The following is an 18657-nucleotide window of genomic DNA, read 5'->3' as shown; positions in this document are numbered from 1 at the left end:
GGCAAAGAACAGATGACCTAGTTTGATTAGATTTCCAAGAAGATATGATGAAGATTTAACGTAGTTCAAAATGACTGTCCTTGGTCTTCCTCCTTTTAAGGGTTTACTTGGTTTGTTGGGCTCAAAATCTTGATCAGCTAGATTGCTGGAAATGGAGAGTGCAGATGGAAAAGGAAGAAGCATGAGCTGCGGGGGGCCCAGGGCGCTACGGACTGGGATGGCCACAGAGGTGGGAGGGAGTCCTGCGGAGAGGCCAGGTGGACAGAGGGTATGAGGTCTACACCCGGGAGGTTACTTGAGGAGCTCCCATGAAGGGAGGAAAAGGAAAAACTAGCCAGAGACGCCACCTGCTTGAACCACTGCCAGGGGCCCTGATCACTGCAACCGCCAAGCCCGTTACTCAGTCACTGGCAGCCCCTCTGCCCCCTCTGTCAGAAGCTGTTTAGGCCTCCTCCACTCACCTGCAAGAACCTTGCATAATTCTTCACCCTGCCTGCCCCCAGCCCACCAACCCAACATTAAAGTGACTTAACTGACAATATTTTTGAAATGATTCTTAATACTTATTCCTCTCAAATGATAATACACGAACAGGATGAAATTGTATTTACTTCAAGAAGCATGGTTAAAACCAAAAGGGGATCTTTGAGAGACAGGATTCTGGTTCCCTCTCTTGTCCAGCGCTGTCGTCTCATTGAGGTGAACGCTGGCCACCCGACCAGTCACACTCGCGACCATGACGCTGAAATGTTGCTTTCTAGGCTTCCTCCTCAGTGTCCTCCTGCCTGGTGTGGTAGGTAAGTGCTTCCTTTCTTCCTAATTTCTCAGTGTTGTCATCAGAGTCTGCTCCAGGGGACTATTGGACATGGCAGTCTCACCCTTCTGGGCTTTGTAAAGATTTCAGCTCTCTCCTGTCACAAATTGGTCAGAACAGACATGGGGTCCGTTTCTCAGTGAGCTAAGTCGCTCCAGTTGTGTCTGACTCTTTGTGATCCTATGGACTGTAGCCCCCCAGGCTCCTCTGTCCGTGGGGATTCTCCAGGCAAGAATACTGGAGTGGGTTGCCATGCCCTCCTCCAGGGGATCTTCCTGACCCAGGGAGCAAACCCATGTCTCTTGAGTCTCCTGAGTTGGCAGGCAGGTTCTTTGCCTGCCACCTGGGAAGCCCAGTTTCCCTCTATAGCCTGGATAAACACATGCAGACTTCATGAGTAGCTACTAAAGAGGAGGCACTCTAGTGGGTTCAAAAAACTCCACACAGGACAAATACACACCCTTCTCTGTCTCCTTAGCATTTCTTTCAACTTCAAGGGACAAGCAGAGCTCCTAAACCAGACTGCCTGAACCTGGATTTCAACTCTATCTCTTTATTGTCTAGAAAAACTGGGCTGATTGGCTTAAATCACCTCTGCCTCGATTACTCCATCTGTAGAATGGGGATTGCAGGTCACTGTGAGGATTAAATGAGTTAATAATATGTGCCAAGTGCTTAGCACCATGCCTAGCATAGAATAGATCATAAACAACATGTGAGAATTTGCTATTGGCATTCATGGAGAAGTCTTCAAGAACAGAGAGCATCTTGTCACCCCAGCTTACCTCTGAGCAAAACCATGGGGGGCCCCAGTTAACAGATGTGTACCTTTCAGTGTCAGTGGCTCAAGTAGCTTTCCCAGCATTCTACAGTTGCCCAGTGACTGATAATTTAAACACAACTCAAGCCTCCATTTCCCAGAAATGTGTGGATTTGGGTAGACTATGCCTTTGGTCTTTGGTCATACCAAGGATTCAATTAAAAGAATATGACAGGAATTAAGTGCCACCAAAATGACTTAGGTGCTGCATCTTACCGACCCTAGGCAAATCACACAACTTCTTTAGACCTCAGTTTTCCCATCTGTAAAACGTACTAATAAAAGTACTCTACCTTATTGGGTGGTTGTAAGAGTGAAAAAAGAGATGAAGCTCTGAGCACAGTGCCTGATAGATGGTTAATGTTCAACATGTGTTTTCTGAATGCCAGCCAGGAAGAGGAGGAAGAGGGCAAAAGGGAGGACTATCTTTGACTTCTTACTGTTCTGCCTCCTCCATTGGCTCCTGTCCCCCCAGGCTTTGCTCCTGGTTTGCTGTAGCCGCTGAGAGGCAGGCTCTGGAGCCAGACAGCATTGGTATAAAATCAGCTTCACTGTCTGCCACTTTGCCAGCTCTTTTACCACCCCAAGGCTTGGATTTTGGTCTGCAAGAGAAAGGCCATAATATTATCCTTTTCATAGGTGAGCTGGGCAAATTCAATGAGTTCTTGCAGGTAAAAGACCTGCGGTGTTTTGCACAGAGGGCTTGTTATTTTCTTTGACAGTGCTTACCAACGGTGTTACAAAAATGAGAGAAGCCTAAAGACAGATGAGATAAAGGACACTGGACCATTTGCCTTCAGGATAGCAGATCAACTGTAGGCAGGGTCTTTAGGAAACTGTGCCTATCACTTCTTATCAACTCCTGAAAACTTTCAAAGTTTTTATGTGCTAAATATGATTGATCCGATAGTGACTTGTGTGAATGAAACCAATCATGGCATTTGACTCTTTCCAAGAGATATTTTCTTGTACTTTGGATGAAAGGAAGTCCAAAAAAATAAAAAATAAAAACCAAATAACAGCACTGACACTATTTGATTGGTAAAAATAAATACCTAAGGAAGCAGCCTTACTCATTAGAGAATAACACATGTCTTATTTATTTACTTATATTTGGCTGTGCTGGGTCTTCCTCGCTGCTTGCAGGCTTTCTCTAGCTGCAGTGAGCAGGGGCTGCTGTCTAGCTGCAGTACATGGCCTTCTCATTGTGATGGCTTCTCTTGTTGTGGGGCGTGGGCTCTAGGGTATGTGGGCTCAGTAATTGTGCACGGGCTTAGTTGCCTCACAACATGTGGCATCTTCCCAGGCCAGGGATCAAACCTGTGTCCCCTGTATTGGCTGGGGGATTCTTAACCACTGGACCACTGGGGAAGCCCCGAGAATAACAAATTTCGAAAGTTCAGAGCGGAGATCATAGGCATCAAAATATTCACTTCCCTTTGAATGATATTTGAGCAAAGACTTGAAGGGGGTGAAGAAATGAGGCTTGTGGAAATCCAGAGAAGAGTATTCAAGGAAAAGGAAAGGGCTAATACAGAGACCTCAGATGGGGCCACGCCCAGCATGGTAGAGCAGGAGGAAGGAGGACACTCTGGAGAAGCCAGGGGGCAAGTGATAGAAGATGAGGAAGAGACAGGCGGGGGAGACATGCTTCCTGACTCCTGCTTCTGCCTATCTCCTATCCTTCAGCAGAAACGCTGGGCCTGTCAGGAAGGCAAAGCTTTAATTCTGCCTCTTTTACGTTTTCATCTGGTACTCTCTTCTTTTTTTTTTTTGCTTACACAATGTTACATGACAAATTTATTCAGTAAAAAAGTCAACTAGGACTCTAGCAAAAAGATTAATAAAAGAAAAACTGTTTATGAGTGCATACACAGCACGTCACTAGTGAGGAACTTAAACGAAGATGAACTCAAAATGGCGTCTGAAAGTCCCAGCTTCTGTAGCATCTTCAACAAGGAATGATATACCTGTGCAAATATGACAGGACAAAGGAGAGCAGTTCTAGGCTTCCAAAGGTGGCAATCTGTGGGAAAGTAAGTACATGGGAGGAAACTAATGGAGAAGTTTCATTTGCAGATTCTTCTAGTGTTTTCTTCGGGCTGGTAAGAGTCTGTCTCCAGTAAAAGTAAAAGAAGAATTTATATGCCGGCTTCCCTGGTGGCTCGGAGGGTAAAGAATCCACCTGTAATGCAGGAGACCTGGGTTCAGTCGCTGGGTTGGGAAGATCCCCTGGAGGAGGGCACGGCAACCCACTCCAGTATTCTCGCCTGGAGAATTCCATGGACCAAGGAGCTTGGCAGCCTACAGTCAGGGGTCACAAAGAGTTGGACATGACTGAGCAACAGCATAGCATAGCATTTAGGCAGAAAAGGAGGGGATCAAGAAAGCTTTTACTGCATTTGCTGCTTCTCAATTGCCTTCAGCTCAAAATAATTTTTATGTCAAAGAGACATTTCTGGGGGTGATATATTCTGGTTTCCTTCAGACTCCAGAAAAAAAAATTGTCAAAGATCTTTTATCTCCAGCGGACTAAAGGCTGGTGAGACTGAGCTGTCACATCCCATTAATTGAGCAAGAAAGCACAAACTGTGCCAGTGTGAAATAATGCCCATTCCCGTCATGACCCCTGATGAGATGCCTCTCAGGGAAGTTCCTGGCACGGGCAGTCTCCCTCCATAGCTTAGACCAGTCACCTGAGCAATTATGCTCGGGCACTTGGAACCAGGATGCAGGCAGGTAAGAGGATCTACTCAGGAGTAGATACAACCTACATGGAATAAAGCCAGGTCAACTAGACAGGCGGAAGACAATGAGGCAGGACCTGGAGATGGAGGAAAAACCAGAGAAAGGACGAATGAGTGCTAGGGTGAGGTCCTGGAGGCCGAGCTGATCCCAGGCGAAACCTTGAGGGGTGGTAATACAAGGCCTCCTAGGAAGATGGGCATCTCAGTCATTATATTTCATCACCACCAGGGACAGATCAAAAGACAGTATCTTCTCACTACTGTTACTTCCTCTCCCGTTTAGGAGTGATGTGGGAGATTAGCACATATGTTTTTACAGTCTGGATCACAACTGTTTTGAGACTTTAGCATGCATCAAAATCCATCACATCAAAGATCCAAAATGTTGATTTCTGGGCTCCACCTCTACCACCTGCTCTTATAGCAGCTCTTCCAAAGAATCCCAGTGGAGATATTACTACACTGCCAGTTATGGCTAATGACAATGGTGCTTGTATCAATGTTCCGTTTTGTCTCTCTTCTTGTTATTTTAGAAACTCAGCCCGCCAACGAGTCTCTGAAACCTCAACGAGTCCATTTTCAATCCCGAAATTTTCACAACATTTTGCACTGGCAGCCTGGGCGGGCTTGTCTTGGGAACAACAGTATCTATTTCGTGCAGTATAAAGTGTAAGTCGTCTGAGTTTCCTCCAGCTAGTAGATGGCTGCTGAGATTCCATGCCCTAGAACGCGATGGTGTGCCAGGATCTGAGCTTTTGTCAGTTTCAAAAGGGTTGAGAAGAAGCAGAGATAGGGGCAGGAGAGTGTCTCCCCTGAAGGTGACACAAAGTGCATGATGACGTGAAGTCTGTGGAGGGAGGTACTTCATCCCTAGGAGACCTCACTGAGGCCTCACAGGCTCAGCCTTCAGCTTCACAATTGACTCTTACTATACATTTGTCCACTGAGTGCTAGAAGCGACTTGTTTAGCATATAATAAGTACTCAATCTCAATTAAACTGATGCTATTGATAGTTGAAAAATAAGTTGTGGGACACGTGGAAGTGAGTGTGTAAAGTACATTTTCAATTAAAAGTCTTTTTAAATTTAGGGTGAGTTTGCTATTTAGGAAAGTCCTTTTATTTTTTTAATTTTTTTATTTTTTAAAATTAATTAATTATTTAAATTTTACTTTACAATACTGTATTGGTTTTGCCATACATCAACATGAATCCTCCACGGGTGTACACATGTTCCCAGTCCTGAAACCCCCTCCCACCTCCCTCCCCATACCATCTCTCTGGGTCATCCCCGTGCACCAGCCCCAAGCATCCTGTATCCTGCATCGAACCTAGACGGGCAATTCGTTTCTTATATGATATTATACATGTTTCAGTGCCATTCTCCCAAATCATCCCACCCTCTCCCTCTCCCAGAGAGTCCAAAAAACTGTTCTATACATCTGTGTCTCTTTTGCTATCTCGCATTCAGGGTTATCATTACCATCTTTCCAAATTCCATATATATGTGTTAGTATAGTGTATTGATGTTTTTCTTTCTGGCTTACTTCACTCTGTATAATCGGCTCCAGTTTCGTCTACCTCATTAGAGCTGATTCAAATGTATTCTTTTTAATGGCTGAATAATACTCCATTGTGTATATGTATCACAGCTTTCTGAAAAGTCCTTTTAAAACGGAATGCCTCCTGTAAGCATGAATGCAAATTGGAACACACCACAGCATGTTCCTCTTGCACGATCTTCAGGCTAATTCTGATGGATCCATGCAAAAGCTCAGATATAATCTACTCCTTTCCTGGATCGAGGCCTGGGAACAGAAGTTTCTGATTTGCAGATAGCAGATGTTCCCCTTCACACAATCTTTTTCTGGACATGGTGGGACGGTGGAGTACAAGGTGGGAATTGAGGCTCTTCCTTCTCTTTCATAGATTGAGATGCTAGTTGAGCACGAGGCAGGCAATATTACTGTTTAGCTTTTATGGTTTTCTATTAGAAATTCAGAAGATCAGATGCAGCTATGGACCAAAATGGCAGTTTTTATGCCATAAATTCATTCCTGTCTCTCTAGCATGGGATAGATTCAAGGTCAAATTTTTCCATTAATCAATCTCTCTAACTTCAGAAGGACTATCTCCAAAAGTTTCTCAGTCTTGGTGGCTTTTTTCAACATGTTTTTTGCAGCAATTATAAACTGTATGAATCTTTATCATAAAAATTTCTCCACTTCTAAAATAGACTTGTGCATCTATTTTGAAAATGCTCCTTGCATATAGGAAGTGGGGATCGATGATCTTTTTATGCTTCCCCTTTAGGCAGTATAAACATGTCCAAAATGAGCCTATTTGTGGTTCAATATAAACAGTGGATTAGAAGTTGTTTTACCATGAAATTAATGAAGATTAGACTTTAGGGCCCCATAGAAGAATTTCATAGTTCTAATTCTTTTTCTTAAATAGAGCTCCCAGATTTGTATAAAATTCAGAATATCTGGATCCCTTCTTACCTATGTGGTATTTTCAGTAGCACGATGCAGATTTATATTTTTGAAATTTTTTGCTTTGGGTCTATCCAGTTCTCATGGATATACTGTTAGATATCTCATAGATATACTCCTGGATATATCCCTGTTAGACATAGATATACTCATGGATTTGTCCCTCTGGAATAGGACAAAAGATGAGGTATTACACCAAAAAAATCAGCCAGTCATTACAGCTAAATTTAGCTAGCAAAGACAATGTCTCATCAATAAATGTTAGAAAACATTAAATTGTGTTCGATATATGTTATTGGTTCTGCCCATATGGTATCTTTTGATATAATGAAACTACTGTCAACATATAGTTTGCAGAGTACAAATACCATCAATGTTCCTCCTTATATGACTATAGAATTATATTTCAAGTCCTTCAGCAAATATTTTGGGGGCTTTTCTCCCCAGCCTCTAATCCCTCCTCTGTTCCCACCATCACCTTATTGCGATTTCTCTGATCTGTGACTAATAATCTTCCCTTTTGCTGTTACACCATCCCAGAGTGTTAGGCTGAATTACTGTATCTGACTCTTTGACACTTATGTTCTATTCTTGGGTTCTCCTCCCTCTCTCCCACCCTCTAATTGCAAAACTCAGCTAACCCTCACTACTACCTCTGATCAGTTGTCAAAATAAGAGATTGGCCTTAGGTGTTGAGTAAACATCACCTGAGATGAAAAGTGGTAGCAACTTCTCAGAACCAGCCGCATTACTCAACAGCAGACTGATGAGAAGTGAGGAAAACCACAAAGCACTGAAACCCCGGGAGGCTGAAGGACGTAGTCAAAAATGGAAGCTGGTTCAGACACCAGAAGAAAAGCTTGCCTAAGTACTAAAAACCCAAAAACCGTTATGCTAGGGACAGAAGCTTATCAGGCTTGAATTTATCTTTCAACAAGATAGCACTTTTATTAACAAAAAGAAAAAAACATTTAAAGAGACTTAGGAGCAACTGTCAGCTTTCACAGGGGTGCTTATGATATTGGAGGACAAATGCCAACCAGTCTGAAAACTGAATAGACTGAAAAAAACTTCTCCAGTGGAATAAAGGAACTCAGATTTTGTCTTCTTCTGTCTCTAGGTATGGAGAGAGACAGTGGAAAAATAAAGAGAACTGCTGGGGGATTCGAGAGTTCTTCTGTGACCTTACCAATGAAACGTCAGATATATGGGAACCTTATTATGGGAGAGTGAAGACAACTCTGGCTGGGATCCACTCAGGCTGGACCATGACACAGCGGTTCACTCCATGGTGGGAAAGTGAGTTCCATGGCATTTCTTTGCATTTGCTTTCCCTGACCTTCAATAGCCCTCACAGAGCCTGGCTAGCTAGCTACCAGACCCTGGGCTTTGCTGAGGTGCACACCATCATCTCATTTGATCTCATTCTCAGAACAACCTTAGCAGATGGGTTTTACTGTTCTCGTTTACTGTCCAGAAAATCAAGGTACAGACTCTTTGGAAATAGCCCAGGTCTCACAGCCTATATAAGCCAAGTTGGGATTCAAAATGGGCTGCCTCTGATTACGAAGCTGACACTCCATCCTACTGCCAGGATGTTGCCATCTAGAAAAGAAAGTATTTTTATATAGCAGAAAGGATTCATATTGCCCGTCCTAAGCATGAGGGTTACGTTCTTGAAAATATACATTAGACAGTTTTTCTATTGAGAAAATCAAGGCTTTTAGTTACCTCTCCAAAAACGGGAGATCCAAAATACTCTCTTGTATCCAATTCTCAATAATGTTTGTTCTCCTTCTAATTTAGTCATAATCTCAGAATAATGTATTATAACTTATGATGAAAATTATTTTTAAAAAACTAATGGACTTCATATAAAATAGTAGACAAAATATATGACAAAAATGTGTCTAAAGTGTATGTACAAAGATATGCATAACAAAACAAGAACAAAAATATAGATATTATAGTCCTCACAATGCAACTAGTCATGAAGCTGTAGTTAATATTTATAACCTCCTCTCATGATTAACTCAACATCTGCTTTCTTTTCAGCCAGCACCTCAGCCTTTCATTTTTCAGGAGTTTGTGTCCTTTTGATCTTTCTTCTATTAGCTTAACATAGCCTACATTAATTTTTATCTCTGAAAATAGGAGTTCTAAGAAGCACTTCTGAGGATACCTAGCATATTTGACCCCAATGTATTTATAACAGCTCTATTTCACTTTGATAATTGGAACCAGTCACCCTAGACAACACAAGGACCTCTTTCCTCCTTGTTGGTTAAATGGCGTAAAAATCTCCCAACCATCAGGAGGCAGCCTTAACTTCCAATTCTTGGAAACTGTTGTTGTTATAACCCAGAAGAAGGAAAGGAGCAAGTGTATGGGAAACAAACCATTTGATGAATCATTCACTGTGTTTAAAAGTGAGAATTGCTCCTCCATCTTTTACTTCCTGTATCCTAGACCAGTGAATTCTGTCCATGGAAGAAATAGCACCATTTATTGGTCATATTTCATACAAATAGAATCACATAGTATGTGATCTTTTGTGACTGGCTTTTTTCATTTAGCATTTAATGTTTTCAAGATTCATTAATGTTGTAATGTATATCAGTACTTCATTTCTTCTTGCTGCTGAAAAACACTGCAGTACCTGAATACACTGCATTTTGTTTATACTCTCCTCAGTTGATGCATGGTTGTTTGAGTTATTTCCACCCTTATGCTACTATAAATAGAGTACCTGTGAACACTCATATACAAGTTTTTGGGTTGACATGTTTTAATTCTCCTGGGTATATACCTGGAAGTGGAATCACTTGGTCACCTTATAACTCTGTTTAATCATTTGAGGAAATGCTGCATTGTTTTCCAAAGCAGATGCACTGTTTTCCGTTCCAGTCAGCAGAATATGAGGATTCCTATTTCTCTACATCCTCAGCACCACTATCTGACTCTTTGATTATAGCAGTCCTAGTGGATATGAAGTGGTCTCTCGTGTGATTTTGATTTGCATTTCCCTGACGATTAGTGATATTGAGCATCTTTTCATGTGTTTATTGGCCTTTGGCATATCTCCCTTGGAGAACTGTCTATTTGGACCGTTTGCCCATTTTGAAATTGAATGCTTTGTTTTTAATCACTAAGCCTGAAGTTTTTTATGTATTATGGACAACAATATCTTATTAGATATGTGATTTTCAAGTATGTTCTCCCATTCTGTGTTTTCTCTTTGAGCTTTCTAGATGGCATCATTTGAAGCCCCAAGTATTTAACTTTGATGAAGTCCAGTCCACTTATTTTTTCTCTTGTTGTTCATGCATTAGGCATTATATCTCAGAATCCTTTGCCAAATCTAAGGCTATGAAGACTTATCCTAAGTTTTCTTCTAAGAGTTTTATAGTTTAGCTCTTACATTTAAATCTTTGATCCATTTTGTGTTCACACAGTAGTATTCTGAATCCCCAAGGATTACCAAGTTATGACCAATCTAGACAGCATATTAAAAAGCAGAGACATTACTTTGCCAACAAAGGTCCATCTAGTCAAGGCTATGGTTTTCCCAGTAGTCATGTATGGATGTGAGAGTTGGACTATAAAGAAAGCTGAGTGCCAAAGAATTGATGCTTTTGAACTGTGGTGCTGGAGAAGACTGTTGAGAGTCCCTTGGACTACAAGGAGATCCAACCAGTCAATCCTAAAGAAAGGGAGGATAAATCTTAAAAAGAGACTGAAAAGAAACAGCCAAAGACATAGGAAATCAGGGGACTGCATTATTTGTGAGTATCTCAAGGAGAGCGAAGTCAATTAATAAAACAGTGCTATAAGGTCAAGTATCTTAACCTGGCCATTGTAACACAATCGCAGTCCAGTGAAAAGGCTGATAATGGTCTCTGAGTCACAGATTCCTCCATCACAGATCACAGATCAGGAGCCCTTAGGAAGTCTGTAAGTCAGGTTCACTGGTGTTCCTAGGTCAGTGCTTGACATTATGTGCTTCATCTGTATGTAGGATCAAATAACACATTAAACAACCAGAACCTAAAATAATAAGTCGATACATTCAAAGGACGAGGTCTGTATGCACATGATTCAAGGAAAATTCTTCAACAGTCATAACTTAGGCCAGAAAGAACAAATATTACTAGGAGAAAATCAGTTATGCATATCGTGCTATGCTGTGCTTAGTCACTCAGTCATGTCTGACTCTTTGTGACCACATGTACTGTAGCCCACCAGGCTCCTCTGCCATGGGGATTCTCTAGGCAAGAATACTGGAGTGGGTTGCCATGCCCTCCTCCAGGGGATCTTCCCAAACTAGGGATCAAGCCCAGATCTCCCACATTGCAAGCAGATTCTTTACAGTCTGAGCCACAAGGGAAGCCCATGAATACTAGAGTAGGTAGTCTATCCCTTGTCCAGGGGATCTTCCCAAGCTAGGAATTGAACCGGGGTCTCCTGCATTACAGGCAGATTCCTTACCAGCTGAGCTACCAGGAAGCCCTGTACATATCATACTGGCCTACAAAACTGACTCATGCTTCTCATCTTTCAAGTGATAGGCAGGAGGTCTATGGTCACCAGAATTTGGAGCATGAAAACCATAAACAGAATTAAATATCAACCACTTTGCATGATTAAAACATAAACAAACAAGAATTCCTTCTTCAGGCAATTGGGCAAAGTTTCCAACATAATTGAAAAGTGAATTAACAATTTTTTGGTTACAAATTAAAATGAATCCCCCTTTTCTAAGAGGCTTAGAAATTCTGAATATAATATACCACATTCTCTTAACTCTATAGAGGAACATGAAAGAAAAGGAAGGAAATCCCCAGGTGCCAAAACAGAGCAGCTAGAAACCAGAGAAGAAAGAAAGTGAAGTCCCACTGCCCTGAGGACATTTGCCCAATTTAGTAACTAGTAGTAACTAGACCCTGGGAGGGGAAACAGCCATTCCCTGAACAGAAGACAATGTCATAGCCAGCACAGAGTGGGGAGTGTACTCCCAGAAATTCTTGCCCCCACATAGGGCTCTACTCTCAATAAAAGTGCAGACTAGGGAAAAGCCCTTTAGAGAAACAAAGAAAGGTGTATGTTTCAGTCTTGACTGTTAGGAATCAAATGTTTGCTAAATACAGAAAGTTTTGAGATTCAAATGCATACAACCTTATGTTCCAGAAAACACCACTTTGAGGCTGTACCAGGCTGATGGTGCCATGGGATACCTTGCAGAAGCAAATGCTCAGACCCAAGTTCAGAAGCAGCACTACACAGATGAGGTCGTGTGATCCATGTCCATGGTGCCATTCAGTAAAGTAACCACTGTCCTTTTTAATGAAGGAGACTGGATCAATTGGAAAAATAAGAAATCTTGGTCCCCTACATCCCTCATTTTCAAAATCAAGTATGGCAAAATGAAAACAGTAAAATTTGGCAACTACAGACTGTAGGCCAAACTTGACCTACTTCTGTTTCTATAAAATCACATTTTATTGGAGCAAAGTCACCCCCATTCATTTACACTTTGTTTGTGACTGCTTTCACTCACCAATGGTAAAGTCAAGCAGTTACAACAAGACATATATGGCTCATGTATGCGTGTGCGTGCCCAGCCACTTCCGTCATGTCTGACTCTTTGGGACCTTATGGACTGTAGCCCTCCAGACTCCTCTGTCTATAGATTTCTCGAGGCAAGAATACTGGAGTGGGTTGCCAAGCCCTCCTCCAGGGCATCTTCCCAATCCAGAGGTTGACCCCACATCTCTTATGTCTCCTGCATTGGCAGGCAGGTTCTTTACATACTGAGGCAGCTGGGAAGCCCCATATATAGCCCACAAAGCCTAAATATCTATTATCTGGCCCTTTACAGAAAACTTTTGCTGACTTCTATAAAATAACATGGGAATCCCTGATGGCTCAGGGAAATCCCATGGACAGAGGAGCCTGATGGGCTACAGTCCATGGGCTTGCAAGAGTTGGACACAACTTCAGCAACTAAACCACCACTGTAAAATTACATGGAAGAATATTTTTATGATTTGGAGATAGGTAGACCCCCAAAAGTACTAATGAAGAAGGAAATGACTGATAAATTGGACTACACTAAAATTATGAACTTCTGATTATTAAAATATAACATTAAATTGATGAAAATGCAAGCCACAGAGAAAAAATATTCACAATGCATGTTTTTGAAAAAGGACTATGTCCGGAATGTACAAAGAACTCTTACACATCAATAATAAGGGGCAAAAGACTTGAACAGTCTTTTCACAAAAGGGAACATTCAAATGGCCAATAAACATGAAATTCCACTAGTCAGCAGGAACAATTAACTGGCACTACACACTTACTAGAATGACCAAAATTAAACTTTTTAAAATATAATAATGTCAAGTGAAAAACAGAATCTTTCATATACTGCTGATGGGAATAAAAATGGTGTCTTTACTGTGGAAAAAATGTAAGTATTTATAAAAGTTAAACATATATCAACTCTATCACCCAGAAATTTCACCCTTAGTTATAGTCCCAACAAAATGCTTGTTTCCCAAACTACATACAAAAGAATGTTCATTAAACTTTACTCAGAATATCCAAAAACTAAAAACAAACTAAGAGTCTGTGAATAACACAATGGATGAACTGTGTTATTCATGCAGTTAAATACCACACAGCAATCAAAAAAACAAATTCCTGATACATGCATCATGGATGGATATGTATGTGTTAGATATAGCCAAGTACCACAGGCTAGGTGGCTCAAACAACAAAAGTTTATTTTCCTACAGTTCTGGAGGCTAGACATCCAAGATCAAGGTATCCACAGGTTTGGTTTCTTCTGAAGCCATGCTCCTTGACCACCTCACTCACTGTGTCCTTGCACGGTTATCCCTCTGTATTCAGTCTTATAAGGATTCCAGTCACTGGATTAGGGATCACCCATATGACTTCAGTTTATCTTAACTGTGTTTTTTTAAGATCCCGTCTCCAAATACAGTCATATCCTGAGGTGCTAAGGATAGGACTTCAACCTCTGAGTCTGAGGTGGGGCATAATTCAGCCCATAATTATATATGTACAAATAAAAGTGAAAGAGTGAAACAAGCCAGACAGACAAAAAAGTGTATATTGCATGATTCCAAAAACAAATGTACATGGACATAAAAGCTAGGACAATTGTGTTTTTTCTCTGGGGTTAGGTAATTGGAGGAAACATGGAGTTTTCTGGAGCGCTGGTAATGTCCTTGTTCTTGTCTGGGTGGTAGCTGTACAGGGGTGTTTATCTGTAAAGATTTGTTTAGCCATATTGTCATGATTTATTTGTCTGCATCTATTTTATAGGTTGATTTTTTAAAGTTTATTTAAAGTTTAAAACTTCAAACCAAAGCAACAAAAATGAGTACCAACTTTCAACATGTGTTCACAATAAAAACACAAGGAAGCAGATCAACACGAGCAAGTTTGTAAGAAACAAGCACTTGGCTGGAGCAACGCTTTAAGGATTTGTATTATTGAAAGCAGATAATAAAATAGATAAGTTTAAAGAAATAATAGAGGAGAATAAAAACATAATCAAAGGACAAAATATTACTAAGACCAAATAGACTGGAAAGTACTCGAATTGAACTCATAGAAACAAAAATATATAATCAATTAAATTAAAATTTTGATTTTAAGAGGAGTGAAAGATCAGTTTTGGAGAAGGAAATATCAACCCACTCCACTATTCTTGCCTGGAGAATCCCATGGAGAGAGGAGCCTGGTGGGCTACAGTCTATGGGGTCACAAAGAGTCAGACATGACAAGTGACTTAGCACGCACACACGCAAAGATCAGTTTAGAAATGCTGTTCTTATTCAGTTGCTATCTGGTCTCCAACTCTTAAATCAATGGAGTAGAAGACAGCTCTGAAGAAACCATTCAAAATACTGAGAAAGAAAGATGGAAAAATAAAAAAGAAATTAAGACATGGAAAAATCAAATAAGAAATAGTGACAGATATTGAACTGAAATTCTAGAATAAAAGCATATGTATCCCGATCTCTATATCAATTTATCTCTCTATAAATTTATTGATCATGGCTTATTTTCAAGAATTATAAAAGATAGAAATCTACAAACTAAAAACACATGATGAATGCCAAACAAGAAAACAACAACAACATCAATTAATGAATTAATTCATTTAGAATTACTAAATGAATTTAACTTGCTAAATTAAATTAAACTGACCTTAAACACTGCCCCCAAATAGTTAACCTGGGGGAAATTAAAGTGACAGTTTATTTGGTTTTCTTTCCTAGTTAATGATCATCTGATTATTGACACCAAAATTCAAGAAACAAAAATTCTCTCTCAATCCTTCTCCAGCTACTCTATAGTATATAAAATAGTTCCATTGAAATAATCTCATACAAACAAGTCTTCGAATGATTTTAATGCTCTTTTGAAATTTTACCTCTTTAAGGGCCTACAAAATATTTGCCTTACACTAAGAATATTCACCCAAATAACTTTTTATAGTTCATTTTCTGAAACAATCACTGCAGGCTATGGAAGTGGTTGATTAATTTCCTCTTAAAGCTGATTCAGAATACATCAGTCTTTGCAAATAAAAAATCATCTTCAAAGAAACTTCTCAGATATCTATATTTTGAGTGTCACCAGTATCCCTCCAGGAGAAGGCAATGGCACCCCACTCCAGTACTCTTGCCTGGAAAATCCCATGGATGGAGGAGCCTGGTAGGCTGCAGTCCATGGGGTGGAAAAGAGTCAGACACGACTGAGCAACTTCACTTTCACTTTTCACTTTCATACATTGGAGAAGGAAATGGCAACCCACTCCAGTGTTCTTGCCTGGAGAACCCCAGGGACGACGGAGCCTGGTGGGCTGCAGTCTATGGGGTTGCACAGAGTCGGACACGACTGAAGCGACTTAGCAGTATCCCTCCATGATAACTTTTGCCTGATCCCTGAATTTAATAATGATTTGTTATTATGTGTTCATGTGAAATATTACATTTTTAGTGATTTGTCAAAATTTCCTATTCTTTCAGCAAAAATAGATCCTCCAGTCATGAATATAACCCACATTAATGGATCTTTGTTGGTAAATCTCCATGCTCCCAACTTACCATACAGAGACCAAAAAGGGGAAAATGTGTCAATGGAATACTATGAGCTAGTATATCGAGTCTTCATAATTAACAATTCACTGGAAAAGGTAAGTTCAGACAGATAAATTTAGTATTTTTTCTTGGTATTTTTCTTTTGTTTAAGCAAAATTCTAACCATGGAACAGGTCCTGTCTTTTGCTACTCTACCCCCTCTCATTTTTCCTTATCTTTTTTTAGTTCCTTCTCCCTTTCACCCTCATTGATAAGCAGTTGATTGTTACCATCACCATCAGAATTGTGTGCACGCTTGCACCTTTTTAATCTCTCAGTTGGTTTCCATTTGATCTTCCCTGTATATCTAAAGATTGATATTAACAATATTCAATTCCATTTGATGGTCACAAATATTCATTTTTATGGAATCTTTATACACCTTTTAAAGTGGCTTTTGGATCAGAGCATTACATATTTGTGCCAGTTTTGCTATGATATTATAATCTCCCATTGGTGCCTTTATTTTGGTCTGTTCCCCTTTTTGATATCTATCTAAGACAGGGTTCCTTTGGCTATAAAAACAACAGAAATCCATTCAAACTGGTTCAAATAGGAAAGTGGAGGGGAGAGGAGGATTTTTACTAGGAGGTAAAGATCAGTCTTCGGAGAAGGCAATGGCACCCCACTCCAGTACTCTTGCCTGGAAAATCCCATGGACCGAGGAGCCTGGTGGGCTGCAGTCCATGGGGTTGCTAAGAGCGACCCCACGACTGAGCAACTTCACTTTCACTTTTCACTTTTATACACTGGAGAAGGAAATGGCAACCCACTCCAGTGTTCTTGCCTGGAGAGTCCCAGGGACAGTGGAGCCTGTGGGCTGCAGTCTATGGGGTTGCACAGAGTTGGACACGACTGAAGCAACTTAGCAGCAGCAGCAAAGATCAATCTTAAGATAGCTGGAAGCAAGAAATAAAGTGCTGCCAGGTTTTATAATGACTGGGAAGGAGAACTGGAGAAGTAAGTCACACGTCTACAGTTGTCTCCAAGTCTACTCCATTCTCCTCACTGCACAGTTCAAATTCTTAAAAAGAGACTCTGACCACTGGGGCAATCAATGGACATCACTCAGGAAGGAGTCGTGTGGTCCCTCCGCAGCCATGTGACCTGTCCCTTTCTCAGTCTGGGAACTAGGACTCGGGAGATGGAGGATGTGTCTGGGAGATAGCTTTACAGCCCACTACAACTGTGGTCATGAACAACTTAGCTTTATCAAAAACAGAGCAAGCCAGTGACTTACTGAAAACTGTTTATCATCTCATTTTTTCCCCTTGTGTGCAGGAGCAAAAGGTGTATGAAGGAGCTCACAGAGTTGTTGAAGTTAAAGTTACCTCACCTTACACTGGTTACTGTGTAGTGGCTGAGATATACCAGCCCATGTTAGACAGAAAAAGTCAGAGAAGCCGAGAGAGATGCGTGGAAAGTCCTTGAAATACTCTGCAGAGTGCAATTCAAAGCCATCTGAGAATGAGACGACTTGTTTTGAAGAATCTTATTGAAAGCCATTCTTATATTTTCTTTTTTTTAAATTGAAGTATAGGTGATTTACAATGTTACAATGTTAGTTTTTATATTTTCTTAACACAGTGTTCACCATTATACTTCAGGGACTTTATTTAATAGTTCTTTCTTCTTTTATATTTTATTTGTAAATTAAATTTAAGCAGTACCTCTCCCCACCCCACCCCCCAAATCATCAGAATTTAAACAGTTACAAAATAAGGACTCTCTGAAATACAGAACTTTGCTTCTGTCTCTAACATCTCTAACATAATCTCCATTCTTCCAAGTCTGCTAAATAAAAACTAAAGAACCAAAGAGGTGTAGGCATTTTTAAAAAATATTCTTGAATAAATCTTTAAAAATAGTTTTACAAACAAGTGATCCAGATATAATTCTTTTTCAGTCTCTACTGACAGTTAACGTGACATAGGTAATTCAACTTTCAGATAAGTGAAATTTTTATGTGAAGAAGTATTTTCCCATATGTTTCTATTTTATATGAATATACTTCAAAGACATTCATTTTCCATTATATAATATTCCTACTTAATGAACCAATATTTTATTTTAAGTTATAAGCTTCTCACAATCTCTGGATTAATATCTAAATAGTTTATCAACAATAACATCTAAACACCAAAGAACGCCTACTCAATATAAGTTCCCGCATTTAGCACATACTCACATTAATATTTGGAGAAGGCAATGGCAACCCACTCCAATACTCTTGCCTGGAAAATGCCATGGACGGAGTGGCCTGGTAGGCTACAGTCCATGGGGTCGCTAGGAGTCAGACACAACTGAAGTGACAGCAGCAGCAGCAGCAGCACATTAATATTTTTTTTCTGTTTTTGTTTTGATTTTTAATACTGCCTGAGAAGACTATATCCTTATTCTCAAAATCAGGTATAATAATTTTCAGCAACAAGTTAAAAAATAATGCCTAACTCTAAATTATACCACATTCATTACCCAGCCCTTCCAGTGAAGGGTCTCCTGCCAGTGGGATCTTTATTATCTCTGCATACAAGAATCTTTTGAATGACAGTTTGATTGGGGACATGAGGGATGGTTGGGGACCCGGTAGCAGCTGAAAGCAT

General features: G+C 40.3%; 1 protein-coding gene across 1 annotated transcript; it reads left to right on the top strand.

The window, feature by feature from the left end:
• IL22RA2 (interleukin 22 receptor subunit alpha 2) lies at nt 711-18312 on the top strand. Its single transcript, XM_005684844.2, has 5 exons — nt 711-797; nt 4915-5050; nt 7996-8174; nt 15944-16110; nt 17336-18312. The coding sequence occupies exons 1-5, from the start codon at nt 737-739 to the stop codon at nt 17483-17485; spliced, it is 693 nt and encodes a 230-aa protein (XP_005684901.2). The 5' UTR covers nt 711-736; the 3' UTR covers nt 17486-18312.

This window comes from Capra hircus, chromosome 9, assembly GCF_001704415.2.
Source record: "Capra hircus breed San Clemente chromosome 9, ASM170441v1, whole genome shotgun sequence".
Taxonomy (NCBI): domain Eukaryota; kingdom Metazoa; phylum Chordata; class Mammalia; order Artiodactyla; family Bovidae; genus Capra; species Capra hircus.
This window is presented reverse-complemented; position numbering and strand designations above follow the sequence as displayed.